The sequence below is a fragment of the Megascapheus bottae genome, chromosome 14, assembly GCF_031878675.1.
Source record: "Megascapheus bottae isolate mThoBot1 chromosome 14, mThoBot2.hap1, whole genome shotgun sequence".
In the NCBI taxonomy this organism is placed as follows: domain Eukaryota; kingdom Metazoa; phylum Chordata; class Mammalia; order Rodentia; family Geomyidae; genus Megascapheus; species Megascapheus bottae.
This window is the reverse complement of record NC_143522.1, coordinates 9,291,627-9,309,570: the sequence shown is the minus strand read 5'-3', so window position 1 is coordinate 9,309,570 and position 17,944 is coordinate 9,291,627. Positions and strand designations below refer to the sequence as shown.

General features: G+C 41.8%; 2 protein-coding genes across 2 annotated transcripts; both read left to right on the top strand.

The window, feature by feature from the left end:
• Positions 1-201: 201 nt before the first annotated feature.
• Positions 202-10,201, top strand: LOC150054634 (disintegrin and metalloproteinase domain-containing protein 20-like). Its single transcript, XM_090345366.1, has 4 exons — positions 202-2,563; positions 8,858-8,870; positions 9,210-9,677; positions 10,148-10,201. The coding sequence occupies exons 1-4, from the start codon at positions 360-362 to the stop codon at positions 10,199-10,201; spliced, it is 2,739 nt and encodes a 912-aa protein (XP_090201492.1). The 5' UTR covers positions 202-359.
• On the top strand, positions 10,027-12,715 carry LOC150054633 (disintegrin and metalloproteinase domain-containing protein 21-like). Its single transcript, XM_090344390.1, has one exon. It carries the CDS (start codon positions 10,346-10,348, stop codon positions 12,557-12,559), a length of 2,214 nt encoding a protein of 737 aa, XP_090200516.1. The 5' UTR covers positions 10,027-10,345; the 3' UTR covers positions 12,560-12,715.
• Positions 12,716-17,944: the final 5,229 nt, after the last annotated feature.

The window sequence follows — 17,944 nt, the reverse complement described above, 5'->3', positions numbered from 1 at the left end:
AATGGCTTTTGTAAAAGCAGTCCTATCTGATGTAAAACTGCCCTGAACCCACAGAAGTGTTTCCTCCCTGTGGCTTTCTTTCAGGCCATAGCATTTTCAGATTCAATCTATGCCACTTTCCCAAGAGCTCCTTTCCCTCTCCCCATGTTTTTCTTCCCTAGGGCAGCCCCACCCCCTCTACATACATCACTGAGGAAGCCAGCATTGTTATGTAATAGGCTAACCCTCCCTTTACACCTCAGGAGCTGGTGAAAGCCTTCAGCCTCAGTCTGCACTGCTCCTGGCCAGCCTGATGGGAATATTGATGTCTTAGGGATTACATCTGGCTGCATCTGCTTTGGCCCAGACCTCCCTTCCTCATGAGGTCTGCCTGGGCCCAGGGCCTCCTGCCTGCAGTTCTCTCGCTGCCTGTTCTCTGGACACTCCTGTCCCCTGTCTGCTGCTCCTATGGCCCACCCGGATGGCGCTTCACATCCTCTGAAATCGTCATTCCCAGGAAGGTGCCCCATAGAAAGGACGGAAGAAAGATGCCAGACCAGCTGTCCTACAGCATGCGCTTCCGGGGGCAAAGGCACGTGCTCCATATGAAGCTCAAGAAGAACTTGCTGCCCAGGCATTTGCCTGTTGTTACTGACAACGACCAAGGAGGCATGCAGGAGGACTATCCCTTCATCCCTGGAGACTGTTACTACCACAGCTACCTGGAAGGGGTTCCTGGATCCCTGGCCACCCTGGACACCTGCCATGGAGGTCTGCGGGGAAGGATACAAGTGGATGACTTCACTTATGAAATCAAACCACTGGAGACCTCTTCCAGATTTGAGCATGTGGTTTCTATGCTCGTGGCAGAAGAGGAAGGAGAGGCCAGCAGAAGGTGTCACATTGGAGAGGGAGAAATGAAACCAGTCATTGAAGAATTCGAACCTGTTGAAAGCCCTAGAGCAGGCACCTATTATTTGTGGAGGAGACATCCGAAACACGTGCGGTTGTTGTACATCGTTTCTAATTCTTACATCACCCACTTCAATAATCAGTCTCTTGTCTTTGAGCATGTAATGATTATGAACAGCATTGCACACACCATTTACATACCAACTGGCTATAACATACATGTGCGTTTTGTAATACTCTGGGATGTACAGGATACTGTGTCTTTGAAAGGTGTAATGGCCCATGAGTTTTTATTACAAGTTGGACAGTGGAGTTCTACGAGGTGGACTCTCTGGGTTCCTCACAGCGCTATAGCGGTTATAGCAGGAGAGCGGGTTGGAGGAATGACTCATTTTGCTCTTCGTTTAGGAATGTGCACCAGGGCAGGATCAGTTTTTGTCGTGACTGCATCAGGGTTTCATGTATTTTTGGCTTCTACTATGGTAGCACACACATTGGCTCATCTTTTTGGTGTTAACCACGACCTCCCTTCTTGTATTTGTTTTCGAAGGACCCATTGTGTCATGACTCCTGTGCCTAATCTTCAAGATACATTTAGCAATTGTTCTTTTCCAATACTTCACTCGTGGGTTACCAAATGGGACACTTGCCTGTACCTGCTGAATGTTCCCTATGCATCTCATCTTTATGTAGCCCCTCGTTGTGGAGACAAGATCATAAATCAACTGGAGGACTGTGACTGTGGTTCCTTTAAGGAATGTGCCAGTGATAAGTGTTGTGGGACGGACTGCATGTTCACAAAGGGAACCAAGTGCAGCTCTGGAGACTGTTGCAAGGATTGCCAATATGCTCCCCGTGGGACGATTTGCAGAGATATAGGTGGTATTTGTGATCTGATGGAATACTGTGATGGAAAATCAGAGAAATGCCCAAATGATACCTATATCCAAGATGGGACACCATGTTCTCCAAAGTCTGTTTGCGTGAGTGGCAACTGCAGTGACCGTGAAACACAGTGCCAAGCCCTTTTTGGACGAAATGTAAAAGATGGTTCAGCAGAATGCTATAAACAACTGAATGTGATTGGTGACCGATTTGGAAACTGTGGGGTAATGTCACAACGTGGGGGACCTACGCTTGCAAAATGTGGGGAGCAAAACTTCATGTGTGGCATGCTACACTGCAGGGATCTGACTCATATTCCAGGAGGAGGCGAGCACACTACTTTCCACCAGCTAACTGTAATGTATGAGCAAGTTGAGCACCATTGCTTTGGCTATGATGCACACTATGGCACAGAGCTGCCAGAAATGGGTATGGTAGTGGATGGTGCATTTTGTGGTCCTGGAAGATTCTGTCTTAGGAAGAACTGCACTTATTTTCCGGATATTGAGTTTCACTGCGATGTGAGAAGATGCAATTACAAAGGGGTGTGCAACAACCATCACAACTGTCACTGTATGCCTGGCTGGAAACCACCAACCTGTGAGGAAGAAGGAGATGGTGGTAGTGAAGATAGTGGCCCGCCTTCTGGCAAGCAACAACGTCTTCGAACCTACATAAACATGCATGTTCACAGAATAATCCCTCTGATGTTAACTCGTTTAATTCTCTTCGTCCTTTCCATCTTTGCTGGTGGAATCCCAAATTTAAAAGTAGCTATAAGAAGAAGGTAAAGTTGAAGTGGAAAAACAGCCACATGTACCTGTTCCTGGGACTCACATTATGGCCTTAGGGACACATACTGTAACTTCGTGGGAGGAATAGTCAGTCCATGGTTCCTGTAACAATGACATCATCTTTATTCTATCTGATGTATCATCTTGGAATAAAATCACTGTGAGAATAAAAATGGGCCTTGTTGACATGCACTCATCCTTCCCTCCCTTGTTCCTCTCTTCCTCCCTCCCTCTCTTCCTCCCTTCCTTCTGCTCCTCCCTTCCTCCCTTGGTCCCTTCCTTCTGTGCTGGAGATCAAACCAGGGACTTGCTCATGTGAGTCTTACCACTGAGTTCTCCTCAAACTCCCCTCATTTGTAATACCCGTACAGTAGAAACAGGAGCTTTTACATTCTCTAGTAGGTTAGCATGTGTATATTTATTTGATTTTTTTATTTTGTAATTTATTGCAGAGGTCATGAACAGAGGGTTACAGTTTCATACATTTCCTTTTTCTTTTTTGCCAATCCTGGGGCTCGAACTCAGGGCCTGGGCACTGTCCCCGCATAAGTTTTGCTCAAGACCAGTGGTCTACCACTTGAGCCACTGCACAACTCCTGGCCATTTCTGGGTATGTGGTACCAAGGAATCGAACCTAGGGCTTCATGCATGCTACGCTAGCACTCTACCACTAGGCTATGCCTCTGGTGCCATACGTTTCTTTTTAAACATGGATTAGCTTGTGTGCATTTAAAGTGTGAGTATAATGAATGTCTTGCATTGCAATCCATTAACTTCTACTAGTTTTAAGAGTGTCGTGTGCTTTCTACTGGAGTGAACTAGAGTTTTTGTTATTTGTTCATTTTGTTGTGAGTATGAAAGTTACGCATAAAAAGTAAAAGTGACACATACACATATTTTCTCTTTTTTTGCCAGTGCTATGTTTTTTATTAAAGAATTTATTAAATTGATTTGTAAAATATTTTTTATTGTAATTCATAGAAGGGTTACATGATATTTGCCAGATAGATGGTGCATTAATTCCCATACATCGATACCCTTTCACATGTCTTCATCCCCATTTCCTTCCTCCCCATCCCCACCCCTCATCTTTTTTTTTAATTCATTTTTTATTGTAATTAGTAAAAGGGTTACATGATATTTGCCAGATAGAAGGTGCATTAATTCACATACATTGATACCCTTTCACATGTCTTGGTACCCCCCGCACCCCCACCAGTCTTGATTTTTCCCCCCTTCCCTATCAAATTTCAAATAACCAAATACAAATAAATTCAATATATCAGATAACAAAGTGAGATACTGTAACAATATGAGATAACCAAGGGACAGCAAAAGAGATGAGAGATAACATAGTACCTTAAGCACAACAATCATTCATTATATGGCTTATGTTTCTATATCCTAGAGATCCTTTCATTTAGCGTCCTACTATATGGCCTTATGTATCAAGATTTTGATCTATTGCAAATCTCTTGTAGGAGAGCCCAAGGTTTCTACTGATTATGACAAATGAGGGAAACCATTGAGCCTAAATTCCTTTGAGTCTGGCTTACTTCACTTAATATGATCTTTTCTAAGTCTTTCCATTTCCTAACAAATGGGGCAATGTCATTCTTCCTGACAGCAGCATAGAATTCCGTTGTGTACAAATACCACATCTTGTTGATCCACTCATCAACTGAGGGACATCTAGGTTGGTTCCATATCTTTGCTATGGTAAATAGTGCTGCAATGAACATTGTGGTGCTGGTGGATTTAGTATGTCTTTGTTTCTGGATGATTGGGTAAATGCGAAGTAGTGGAATTGCTGGGTCATAGGGGAGCTCTAGGTTTAGTCTTTTGTGGAACTGCCATACTGCTTTCCATAGTGGTTGAACGAGTTGGCACTCCCACCAACAGTGTAGTAGTGATCCCTCCTGGCCACATCCCCTCCAGCATCTGTTATTAGTTTTCTTGATCCTGGCCATTCTAACTGGAGTGCTGCAATAGCCGCAAAGAAAAGAAAGTACCTAGGAATTAGCTTAACTAAGAATGTAAAGGACGTTTTTGATGAAACTTTAAAACCCTGAAAAAGGAAATTAAAGCAGAACTGAGGAAATAGAAAAACCTCCCATGCTCCTGGATTGGAAGAATCAATATCGTGAAAACAATCTTGCCAAGGGCTATCTACAAATTCAATGCAATACCCATCAATATCCCAATGTCATTCTTTAAAGAAATAGAAGAGGCAATCCAAAATTTCATATGGAAAAATAAAAGACCCCGTATTGCAAAAACACTTCTTAGCAGAAAGAACAGCGCAGGAGTAATTTCAATACCAAACTTTAGACTCTATTACAGAGCTAAAATTCTCAAAACAGCTTGATACTGGCACAAGAACAGGCCTGAAGACTAATGGAATAGAACTGAAGACCCAGATATTAAACCACAGACCTATGGCCACCTAATCTTTGACAAGGGAGCCAAAAAAATAGAATAGAAGAAAGACAGCCTCTTCAACAAGTGGTGCTGGCAGAACTGGTTAAGCACCTGCAGAAAACTAAAGTTGGATCCTTCTTTGTCACCCTGTACTAGAATTAACTCCAAATGGATAAAAGACCTGGAGGTAAAAGCTGACACTCTGAAAACTTTACAAGAAAGAATAGGAGATACACTAGACCTCCTTGGCACAGGTCGGAACTTTCTTAATAAGGACCAAGAATCACAACAAATCAGAGAAAGGCTGGATAAATGGGACTGCATTAAACTGCAGAGCTTTTGTATGGCAAAGGACATGGCTAGTAAACTAATTAGGAAGCCTACAGAGTGAGAGAAGATCTTCACCAACCATACAACAGACAAAGGCCTCATATCTCAAATACATCAACAGCTCAAAAAATTGAATCAATCCAAAACTAATCTCCAAAATAACAACCATCCCATTAAAAGATGGGCCAAAGACTCAAAGAAGGTCTTCTATGAAGAAGAAACAAAAATGGTCTATAGACACATGAAGAAATGCTCAACATCTATGGTGATAAAAGAAATGCAAATCAAAACAACTCTAAGATTCCAACATTGATTTTTACATCATATTTCAAATGACATGTTTAACAAACAAGTGTTCAAGAAGGGAATCTCTGCCTCCCCTGTTGGGGAGGGACACCTCTGCCTCCCCTGTTGGGGTGCTGGGTCTTAGTGCCTGCCTGCCTGTCAGTCTCCAGTCAATGGCCTGGGGGAGGGGGTTGTTGGGGAAAGGGACAAGATTCTGAACTCCTTGCCCCCCTTCACTTGCCTGTCTTTCTTGGGCGCGGTGGAGGGGTCTAGGTTAAGTTCTGTAGCTTGCCAACAGCTCTGCTTTCCCGATTGGTTTGGGAGAACCCACTGGACTACTTACTCCTTGGAATTTGGCTGTGAGCTGCTCTGCAGTGTTGGAGGTTAGTTCCCTTCTCCTCTGGTCTCCTCTGCTGCCTGTGCAGAGGGTGGGTGTTCCTCGCGTTTCGGATTCTTTGAGAAGGTTGGATATAAGCTATATCTGGATTTCTTTTCGGGTTAGAGTATTTCTCTGTTGCTTCCTGAAATTGTGGTTGTGGATTACTTAAGGTAGTTGGTTTGTGGGATTCCCTGATTCTCTCTATTTGTGGGAGAGATCTAGGCTGCGCCCCTATTGTCTTGGTGCCATCTTCCAACTCAAGTACTATGTTTTGAACTCAAAGCCTATGGCTTTGCCACACCGACATTGTACAACTTAGTCATCTCTTCTCTGTATTATACTTTTGTGTTACAGCCATCTAGAAAGTCTTAATAATTTTGTATAATTTCCAGGATGATATTTAACAACTAGAAATGATTTCTCCACTCTGGACTTAGTCAAATTTGATGATTGCACCAAAAGAAATGTCAGTTATATATTGGCTATTTGTTAGCTGCTGCCTCATTGTTATTACTGTATTGTGCAACATCTAGAAATTTGCACACATAATTTCATTGATAAAATTTTACTAGATCATCGCATAGTGAACAATGGCCTGTAATATAACACTTCTTAATAGTTGGGGTTTTTAATATCATAGGATTTCATGTATAGAATCTCAGAATCCCTCTGCATATCTTGGCAATAAATTACTGTAAGACATTCAGAGTGGAAACATGGAAGTGAAAGGAAAAAGGCAGCATCACTATGGAAGAGGGCACAGAGGAAAGACTCATAGGTGCTAAATTTCGTATTCTTTGAGGTGAGATTTAGGCTCCATACTGTAACCCCATCTGTGGTAAAGAAGTTGATAGAAGAATTACATTCTCCAGACAGCAATGGGCAAATAATTTATGTGTCAATCTGAAAACTAAAGCAAGAAGAACTAGGGGATTGTCTCAATGGAGACAGTATTTTTTTTTGCCAGTCCTGGGCTTGAGCTCCGGGCCTGAGCACTCTCCTTGGACTTTCTCAAGGCTAGAGCTCTACCACTTGAGCCTCAGCACCACTTCCAGCTTTTGTATGTATGTGGTCCCAAGGAATTGAACCCGGGTCTTCGTGCATGCAAGGCAAGCACTTTAACCACTAGGCCAAACTCCCAGCCCTGGAAATAGTATTTTTATAGCAATTGTAAGCTCCTAAGTTCAATCCACATTCCAGAATGAAAGCACTATATTTATTTTTAACTATTGAAGATCCTTGGCCAAATCTCTTTTTCAAAGTAAGGGTGATTTGCTAGGGTAGCCAGCAAATCCAAGAGAAGTGTTTCAAGAACATGGAATCAGGAGGTTTGCCAACCACTTCCCCTTTTCCTGTATTGGGGAGCTCAGTTGCCCACCACTTCTTATCCAAGAGATGGTTGAATGTTCACATTTTGTGTTGTTTTCAGTTATTTTTCCTTTTTCAAATAAAGAAGGGGTTCTTTGTTTCCTTATCTTTGGAGTTCTTTTCTTCCATTTCCTTCCTTCCTTCCTTCCTTCCTTCCTTCCTTCCTTCCTTCCTTCCTTCTTTCCTTTCTTCCTTCCTTCCTTGCTTCCTTCTTTCCTTCCTTGCCTAGTAGCTGTTCCTGAGCCCTTTAGCTCAAGGCACCCACCCTACATTTTGAGCCTCAGCACCATTTCCAGGTTTTTCGTACTTAAGGAGAAAATAATCTCACAGTCTTTAGTAACCAGGATGGCTTTGAACCAGATACTCAGATCTCAGCCTCTTGAGTAGGATTACATACATGAGCCACTTTCTCCGGCTTTTTTCTTTTCTTTTCTTTTCTTTTCTTTTCTTTTCTTTTCTTTTCTTGTCCTTCAATCCTTCCTTCCTTCCTTCCTTTCGTTCTTTCTTTTTCTTTTCTTTTTGCCAGGTGAGGGGCAGGAAATCAGGGCCTGAGCACTGTCCTTGGACTTTTCTCAAGGCTAGAGTTCTACCCTTGAGCAACCACACCACTTCAGGTTTATTTCTATGTATGTGGTACTAAGGAAAGAACCTGTGTCTAAGTGCATGCTAGGCAAGCACTTTACCACTAGACCAAACTATCAGCCCCCCTTTTTTTGTTGTTGTTCGTTTTTATTTATTTGTTTTTAAATGAAAGAGTAAAGAAAGTAATGGGCACATTCTCTGCCAGGATGCATGCTGAACACAGAACTTCTCCACTTCCAGAACTGTTGGTATATGTATTTAAGAAAACATTGAGAGGATTCCATAGAATTATTATAACAAGTCATGCCAATGCCTTTCCTCTGATGAGAGAGAGAATTTCCGGTCAAGGCCCTTAAGCTGCATGAATTTTGAAATTCCTTTCTGAAGACACTTCTTTTTGTCTTTGGTGTTTGCTGATTGCTAACTGATGAGAACAGATGTTTCTCACCATACTTTTTGGGGGATGTCTAATTCTTTGATAATTTTTCCTCTTTGAAAAATTAATTAAACAAGAATGCATTTTACACAGCACTCACTTAGAATCCTCCCTTTTTCATGGTACACAGTGCTATGCTAGCTGTTGTAGAAGATGGAGTTAAGGATCTCCGGGTGGTCTATGTGTCTTGGATGGGGGACATAATGAGGAAAGACAGTAAATAAAGAAAAAAAAGAAAGGAAAACAACAGGCTAATATGAATTGACATAAGAATTACCTATAGTTTGTGATGTCTCCGGGGTTGAACATTAAATGGGACATAGTCAATAGATAGGCAAGACAAGTACAGCTCAATACTATGTTGGACACATCAACATAGAATTACCCTACTCTTGAGTCTCTTCTGTTTTGGCTTTAGTTTTTTTCTTATGGACATTACAACCACTTATTGAGGTAAATTGGTAAGTACTCATCTTCCACTTTCAGCAATTACCAGAGTGTGAGCAATGTTCTTTTTTGTTGAAAAACAAGAAAAAACTATGACTCTCCATCTCTCATTTACTGAAAGGACATTTAAGCCACTATCTTTACTCATCTCTTCATTTTTGTCCCTCTATTCTTTTTCTCCTCCAATTCCCTTAGTCCTATGACTGGCCCCACCCTTCTCTTTATTTCATTTCCAGCACCTCAGCTATGATGGTCTTCCTCTGCCAGGACACAGCTGCATAAAGAACAGTGCTGCACTCAGTACCTCAGGGGGAGGAGGCTGAGCAGAAGGGCCTCATTTTCTCCCTGCTCTGGCTTGCAGTGCCTCTTGTTTCCTTCTGGCCTCTCCCAGGCCGGGGCCACTCAATACCTGAGTTCCCCTGAAGTGGTGATTCCCTTGAAAGTGACACCAGGGGCAGAGGTGCAGAGACTCCAAGGTGGGCTCTCATACAGCCTGCAATTGGAGGGCCACAGGCACTATGTCCACATGAGGCCCAAGAAGCAATTGGTTTCCCCAGACCTCCCTGTGTTCACCTACACAGAACAGCATGCTCTCCATGAGGACCACCCCTTCATCCCTGGAGACTGTTACTACCATGGTTATGTGGAAGGAGCCCCGGAGTCTTTGGTAGTTTTCAGCGTCTGTTTTAGAGGCTTCCGGGGAGTGTTACAAATAAGTGGCCTCAATTATGAAATGGAACCCATCAGACACTCTATAGCATTCCAACAATTGGCTTATCGGTTATATGCTAATGAGACAATTCTTTATCTATCACCTGTTAAAGGCTGGGTTCTGAAGATTCTAGTTGATGCAGTAAAGGTAGGAACAAAGCCACTGTGCACATCCACAGATGAGTTTGTAGCTAGGTATAACTTCCTAAGACAGGAATTGGATCTGTCTATCATCAAATAGGTTGATCATGAGAAGCAACCCTTGTTGTACAAACAAGGTGTCTTATCATCGCTCTTTAGTATTGTAACAAGACTGCAAGCTAGGTTCAGTTTCTATGAATACTATTTGTCTTCTAAACATTCCAGAAAGGAGCATCCACATGCCTATTGTTATTTAGGGTTTCTGTCTTAAATCCCCAATCAATCCTTATTGAACCATAAAAGAATCTTTTTCTCACATGGCTTTTGTAAAAGCAGTCCTATCTGATGTAAAACTGCCCTGAACCCACAGAAGTGTTTCCTCCCTGTGGCTTTCCTTCAGGCCATAGCATTTTCAGATTCAATCTATGCCACTTTCCCAAGAGCTCCTTTCCCTCACCCTATGTTTTTCTTCCCTAGGGCAGCCCCACCCCCTCTACATACATCACTGAGGAAGCCAGCATTGTTATGTAATAGGCTAACCCTCCCTTTACACCTCAGGAGCTGGTGAAAGCCTTCAGCCTCAGTCTGCACTGCTCCTGGCCAGCCTGATGGGAATATTGATGTCTTAGGGATTACATCTGGCTGCATCTGCTTTGGCCCAGACCTCCCTTCCTCATGAGGTCTGCCTGGGCCCAGGGCCTCCTGCCTGCAGTTCTCTCGCTGCCTGTTCTCTGGACACTCCTGTCCCCTGTCTGCTGCTCCTATGGCCCACCCGGATGGCGCTTCACATCCTCTGAAATCGTCATTCCCAGGAAGGTGCCCCATAGAAAGGACGGAAGAAAGATGCCAGACCAGCTGTCCTACAGCATGCGCTTCCGGGGACAAAGGCACGTGCTCCATATGAAGCTCAAGAAGAACTTGCTGCCCAGGCATTTGCCTGTTGTTACTGACAGCGACCAAGGAGGCATGCAGGAGGACTATCCCTTCATCCCTGGAGACTGTTACTACCACAGCTACCTGGAAGGGGTTCCTGGATCCCTGGCCACCCTGGACACCTGCCATGGAGGTCTGCGGGGAAGGATACAGGTGGATGACTTCACTTATGAAATCAAACCACTGGAGACCTCTTCCAGATTTGAGCATGTGGTTTCTATGCTCGTGGCAGAAGAGGAAGGAGAGGCCAGCAGAAGGTGTCACATTGGAGAGGGAGAAATGAAACCAGTCATTGAAGAATTTGAACCTGCTGAAAGCCCTAGAGCAGGCACCTATTATTTGTGGAGGCGACATCCAAAAGACGTGCGGTTGTTGTACATCGTTTCTAATTCCTACATCACCCACTTCAATAATCAGACTCTTGTCTTTGAGCATATAATGATTATGAACAGCATTACACACACCATTTACATACCAACTGGCTATAACATACGTGTGCGTTTTGTGTTACTCTGGGATGTTGAGGATGCTGTCTCTTTGAAAGATCCAGATGCCTTTGAGTTTTTATTGAAAGTTGGAAGGTGGAGTTCTAGGCGGTGGACTCGCTGGGTTCCTCACAGCGCTATAGCGGTTATAGCAGGAGAGCGGGTTGGAGGAATGACTCATTTTTCTGTTGGTATAGGAATGTGCACCCCTGTAGGATCAGTTTTTGTCGTGACTGCAACAGGGTTTCATGTATTTTTGGCTTCTACTATGGTAGCACACACATTGGCTCATCTTTTTGGTGTTATGCACGACCCACCTCCTTGTATTTGTTTTCGAAGGACCCATTGCGTCATGACTCCTGTGCCTAATCTTCAAGATACATTTAGCAATTGTTCTTTTCCAGTACTTCACTCGTGGGTTACCAGATGGGACACTTGCCTGTATCTGCCGAATGTTCCCTATGCAACTCATCTTTATGTAGCCCCTCGTTGTGGAGACAAGATCATAAATCAACTGGAGGACTGTGACTGTGGTTCCTTTAAGGAATGTGCCAGTGATAAGTGTTGTGGGACCGACTGCATGTTCACAAAGGGAACCAAGTGCAGCTCTGGAGACTGCTGCAAGGATTGCCAATATGCTCCCCGTGGGACGATTTGCAGAGATGTAGGTGGTATTTGTGATCTGATGGAATACTGTGACGGAAAATCAGAGAAATGCCCAAATGATACCTATATCCAAGATGGGACACCATGTTCTCCGAAGTCTGTTTGCGTGAGTGGCAACTGCAGTGACCGTGAAACACAGTGCCAAGCCCTTTTTGGACAAAATGTAAAAGATGGTTCAGCAGAATGCTATAAACAACTGAATATGAGGGGTGACCGGTTTGGAAACTGTGGGGTAAGGTCTCAACGGGGGGGACCTGTGATTTTGAAATGTGGGGAGCATAACTTCATGTGTGGCATGCTACACTGCAGGGATCTGACTCATATTCCAGGAGGAGGCGAGCACACTACTTTCCACCAGCTGACTGTAGTGTATGAGCATGTTGAGCACCATTGCTTTGGCTATGATGCACACTATGGCACAGAGCTGCCAGAAATGGGTATGGTAGTGGATGGCGCATTTTGTGGTCCTGGAAGATTCTGTCTTAGGAAGAACTGCACTTATTTTCCGGATATTGAGTTTGACTGCGATGTGAGAAGATGCAATTACAAAGGGGTGTGCAACAACAAGCACAATTGTCACTGTATGCCTGGCTGGAAACCACCAACCTGTGAGGAAGAAGGAGATGGTGGTAGTGAAGACAGTGGCCCGCCTTCTGGCAAGCAACAACGTCTTCGAACCTACATACAGGTTGATTTTCACAAAATAATCCCTCTGATGTTGACTCGTTTAATTCTCTTCGTCCTTTCGATTTTTGCTGGCGGAATCCCGTATCTAAAGGAAGCTATAACAGGAAGCCAAAGTTGAAGTTGAAAAACAGCCACATGTACCTGTTCCCGGGACTCACATTATGGTCTTAGGGACACATACTGTAACTTCGTGGGAGGAATAGTCAGTCCATGGTTCCTGTAACAATGACATCATCTTTATTCTATCTGATGTATCATCTTGGAATAAAATCACTGTGAGAATAAAAGTGGGCCTTGTTGACATGCACTAATCCTTCCCTCCCTTGTTCCTCTCTTCCTCCCTCCCGCTCTTCCTCCCTTCCTTCTGCTCCTCCCTTCCTCCCTTGGTCCCTTCCTTCTGTGCTGGAGATCAAACCAGGCTCTTGTTCATTCCAGTCTTTACCCCTGAGTACTCCTCAAACTCCCCTCATTGTAATTCCTGTACAGTACAAACAGGAGCTTTTACATTCTCTAGTAGGTGAGCATGTGTATATTTATTTATTTTTCTTATTTTGTAATTTATTGCAGAGGTCATGAACAGAGGATTACAGTTTCATACATTTCCTTTTTCTTTTCTGCCAGGCCACGGGCTTGAACTCAGGGCCTTGGAAGTGTCCCCGCACAAGTTTTGCTCAAGGCTTGTGGTCTACCACTGGAGCCACTACTCAATTCCTGGCCATTTCTGGGTATGTGGTACCGAGGAATCGAACCTAAGGCTTCATGCATGCTATGCTAGCACTCTACCATTAGGCTATGCTTCTGGCCCCAAACATTTCTTTTTAAACATGGATTGGCTTGTGTGTATTTAAAGTGTGAGTATAATGAATGTCTTGCATTGCAATCCATTAATTTCCATTAGTTAATAGTGTCGTGTGCATTCTACTGGAGTGAATTAGAGTTTTTGTTATTTGATCATTTTGTTGTGAGTATGAAAGTTACGCATAAAAAGTAAAAGTGACACATTCTTTTCTCTTTCTTTTTTTGCCAGTACTATGTATTTTTATTAAAGAATTTATTAACATTGATTTTTACATCATAATTGAAATGACATGTTTAACAAACAAGTGTTCAAGAAGGGAATCTCTATATACAGTCATTGGCACTTAGTTTTTAGAACATTATCAAAATTAGTCTAAGGGTTTGTATATCATAGATACATATTAATTTATGAAATAAAACATGTCTATGGAGTCATAGGTTTTTATGTCCATGTAGTTATGTTTATATTTCCAGTATCATGTCCAAAGCATTGGGTATGCAACTGTTGCGTCTTCACTCTTACAATGTTTGGATCTAATAGCCAATATTAAGGATACCATGCACCTTTTGTTCCTTTGGTCTTGACTTGTCTCACTCAACATGATTTGCTCTAGATTCATCCACTTCCCTGCAAATGCCATTACTTGATCTTGTCTGTTGGCTATGTAGAATCTCATTGTACATATTTACCACATTTTCTGTATCCATTCATCTGCAGTAGGGCATCTGGATTGTTTCCATCGCCTGGCTATTGTGAATAGTCTAGAGATAAACCTGGCTGAGCAGGTGTCCTTATCATATCCTGGGTTATGATGTTCAGTGTAGATACCCAGAAGTGGTATGGCGGGATTGTAGGGAAGGTCAATTTTCAATTCTTTAAGAAACCTCCACACTGCTTTCCACGTGGCTGAACTAGGTTACAATCCCACCAGCAGTGTAGTAGGGTTCCTTTTTCTCCACAACCCCGCCAGCAACTGTCATTGTCTGAGTTCAAAATCTTGGCCATTCTTGTTGGGGTAAGCTGGTACCTTAGGGTTGTTTTTATTTGCATTTCCTTTATGACCATAGATGATGAACATTTTCTCTCTCTTTAGTTCCCTTGCCCATTTAGTGAATGGTTTGTTGGGATTGGGGGGAGGGTTAGTTTCTTGAGTTCCCTGTAGATACTGGATATTAAGCATTTGTCTGATGTATTATTGGTAAATATCTTTTCCCAGTTTGTTGGCTGTCTCTCTACTTTTGTGGCTATGCTTTTATCTGTGCAGAAACATTTTATTTTTAGGTAATCCCATTTATCTAGTCTGTGTCCAATCTGTTGTGACGCTGGGATTCTGTTCAGGAATCTTTTGCCTGTGCCTATGAATTCCAGTGTCTCTCCTAATCTATCATGTCTCAGTTTCATCGTTTTCAGTCTGACATTGAGGTCTTTGATCCATTTTGAGTTATGCTTGTGCATGGCCAAAGGCTAGGGTCAATTTTTAGTTTTCTGTATGTGGCTGCCCAGTTTTGCCAGCACCAATAATTGAATAGACTGTGTTTGTTCCAGTGTATATCTTTGGCCCCTTTGTCAAATGCAAGTTGACTATAGGTATGTGGTTCTATTTCTGGGTCTTCTATTCTGTTCCACTGATCTTCTGGTATGTTTTTGTGCCACTGCCAAGCGGTTTTTGTTATTATGTCTCTATAGTAGAGTTTGAAGTCTGGTATTGTAATACCACCAACATTGCTCCTTTTGGGTAGAATTGTTTTTGGCTGTTCTAGGTCTTTTCTTGTTCCATATGAACCTTTGGATTGTATCTTCTATTTCAGTAAAGAATGTCTTTGGGATTTTGATGGGGATTGCATTGAGTTTGTATATCAATTTTGGCAGTATAGCCATTTTCACTATGTTGGTTCTCTCTAGCCCTGAGCATGGGATGTATTTCCATTTCCTAGTGTCCTCTTTAATTGCTTTTATTAGCCTTTTATAGTTTTCATTAAATAACTCCTTTACATCTTTGGTTAAGTTAATTCCTAAGTATTTTATTCTTTTGGGGGCTATTGCAAATGGGATCATTTTCTTGATTTGGCCTTCTGTTTGTGTATTGTTGGTGTACAAGAAGGCTACTGACTTCTGAATCTTAATTTTGTATCCTGCCACTTTGCTACAATGGTTTATTAATTCTAGGAGTTTGAGAGTGGAGTTGGTTGGGTCACTCAAGTAGAGGATCATGTCATCTGTAAATAGGGATAGTTTAATTTCTTCTTTCCCTATGTGGATCCCTTTGATGTCCTTTTCTTGCCTTATTGCTCTGGCTAAGGGTTCCAGCACTATATTGAAGAGAATTGGAGAGAGTGGGTATCCCTGTCTAGTTCCTGATTTTAAGGTAAATGGTTCCAGTCTTTCACCATTTAGCATAATACTGGCTGTAGGTTTGTCATATATGGCTTTAATTATTTTAAGGAATACACCTCTTATTCCTATTTTTTCTAGTGCTTTCAACATAAATGGATGTTGTATTTTGTCAAATGCCTTCTTCCCGTTCAAAGAAATTATCATATGATTCTTATCCTGAGCTCTATTGATGTGATGTATTACATTGATTGATTTGGGAATGTTAAACCAGCCTTGCATCTGTGGGATGAAGCCTACTTGATTGTAGTGTATAGTTTTTAAAATTTGTTTCTGGATTCTGTTGGCTAATATATTCTTGAGGAGTTTTGCGTCTGTGTTCATTAGCGAGATAGTCTGTAGTTTTCTCTTTTTTTGTTGGGTTTTTCCCTGATTTGGGGATGAGAGTAATATTAGCTTCATAAAATGAGTTTGGTATTGCTCCTTCTGCTTCTATTTCTCGGAAGAGTTTCAAGAGTATAGGTGTTACTTCATCTTTAAACATTTTGTAGAATTCCACAGTGAAGCCATCTGGACCTGGGCTCTTTTTGGTTTGCATTTACCGATTGCTTCCACAATATCATTGTAAGAGATTAGTGTGTTCAGTTTGTTTACCTCTTCATTGTTCAGTGTGGATAGCCTATATTTATTTAAGAAATCATTCATTTCTACTAGATTTTCTTGTTTCTTTGAATATAGGCCCTGGTAGTACTTATTTATTATGGACTGAATTTCTTCGATCTCAGTTGTGATTGTTCCTGTGGGGTCTCTAATTTTGTTTATTTGAGTCTCCCTCTCCTTTTTTTGATTACTCTTGCAAGGGGTCTGTCTATTTTGTTGACTCTTTCAAAGAACCAACTTTTTGATTTATTAATTTTGTGTATAGTAGATCTTATTTCATTCTCTCCTATTTCTGATTTTATTTTTGTTATTTCTGTCCTTCTAGTTGTTTTTCTTGCTGCTCTATGTGTTTCAGTTTCTTTTTGAGGTTGATTACATGCTCTTCTTCAGTCTTCTTAATATGCGCTCCTAGTGCGATTAATTTGCCCCTTAGAATTGCCTTTGCTGTGTCCTATAAGTTCCTTTGTGATGTCTCATGATTGTCATTACATTCAAGGAAGTTTCAAATTTCTTTTCTGATCTGATCTGTTATCCAGGAGTTATTCAGAAGTGTGTTGTTCAGGTTCCAAGTGTTTGAATGTTTTTTGACTTTGACTGCATTGTTCAGAATTAGTCTGATTCCACTTTGGTTAGATAGAATGCAAGGGATTATATCAGTCCTCCTGTATTTGCTTAAGTTTTCTGTATGAACTATTACCTGATCTATTTCGGAGTGTGTTCCATGTGCTGCTGAGAAAAATGTAAAATGTTTTGCCATTGGGTGATAGACTCTGTGTGTGTCTGTTAAGCCCAGCTGAGGTATGGTGTCGTTTAAGTCCATGGTGTCATTGCTTAACTTTTGTTGAGTTGACCTGTCGTTTGTTGAGAGTGGTGTATTGAGGTCTCCCACTATGATTGTGTTTGAGTCTATCTTGTTCTGTAATTCTAAGAGAGTTTTTTGATGAATTTGTGTGCTCCCGTGTTGGGGGAGTAAATGTTTATAACTGTAATATTGTGGGCATGGATTGTACCCTTTACTAATATAGAATGGCCGTCTGTATCTTTATGTACTGATTTTACTGAGAAGTTAATTTTGTTGGAGATTAAGATTGCTACTCCTGCTTATTTGCATGGTGCATCGGAGTGGAAAATTCCTTTCCATCCTTTCACATGGGATTTGTTTCTCTCTTTGGCAGTGAGGTGTGTCTCTTGGGGGCAACATATGGATGGGTGGTGTTTCTTAATCCAGTCTGCTGCTCTGTGTCTTTTGATTGGATTGTTCAGCCCGTTCACATTTAGGGAAATTATGGAGAAGTGGTCAGTGTCCACTGTCATTATTTATTTTTACTTCTAAATCTCTCTCTTTTCTCCCCCTTTTGTGTTTAGTGAATTATAGATATTTGCTTCTTGATGGGGGTTCTTGATGTTCTACAATTTGTTCTCGATTAGTATTTTTTGTAATGCTGGTTCAGTGTGCAATATTGATATAGCTTCTCTTTGGAGTGAAATATTCTTGTTTCTCCCTCAAATGTAAATGCTAGTTTTGCAGGATATATCAGTCTGGGTTGGCAGTTGTTGGTCTTCAGGACATCAGTGATGTTTTTCCAAGCTTTTCTTGCATTTCGGGTTTGTGTGGAGACATCTGCTGTAATTCGATTTTTTTCCCCATTGTAGTATATCTCTTTCTTTGTTTTTGCAGCATTTAAGATCAATTCCTTGGTATTCAGGTCTAGT

Bases quoted from the DNA above. Each gene is read 5' to 3' on its own strand.
- LOC150054634 (XM_090345366.1), top strand. From the start codon at position 360: ATGAGGTCTGCCTGGGCCCAGGGCCTCCTGCCTGCAGTTCTCTCGCTG. The intron at 9,678-10,147 runs GTAGGAACAAAG...TTTCTTCCCTAG, and splicing joins TTCTAGTTGATGCAGTAAAG to GGCAGCCCCACCCCCTCTAC.
- LOC150054633 (XM_090344390.1), top strand. From the start codon at position 10,346: ATGAGGTCTGCCTGGGCCCAGGGCCTCCTGCCTGCAGTTCTCTCGCTG.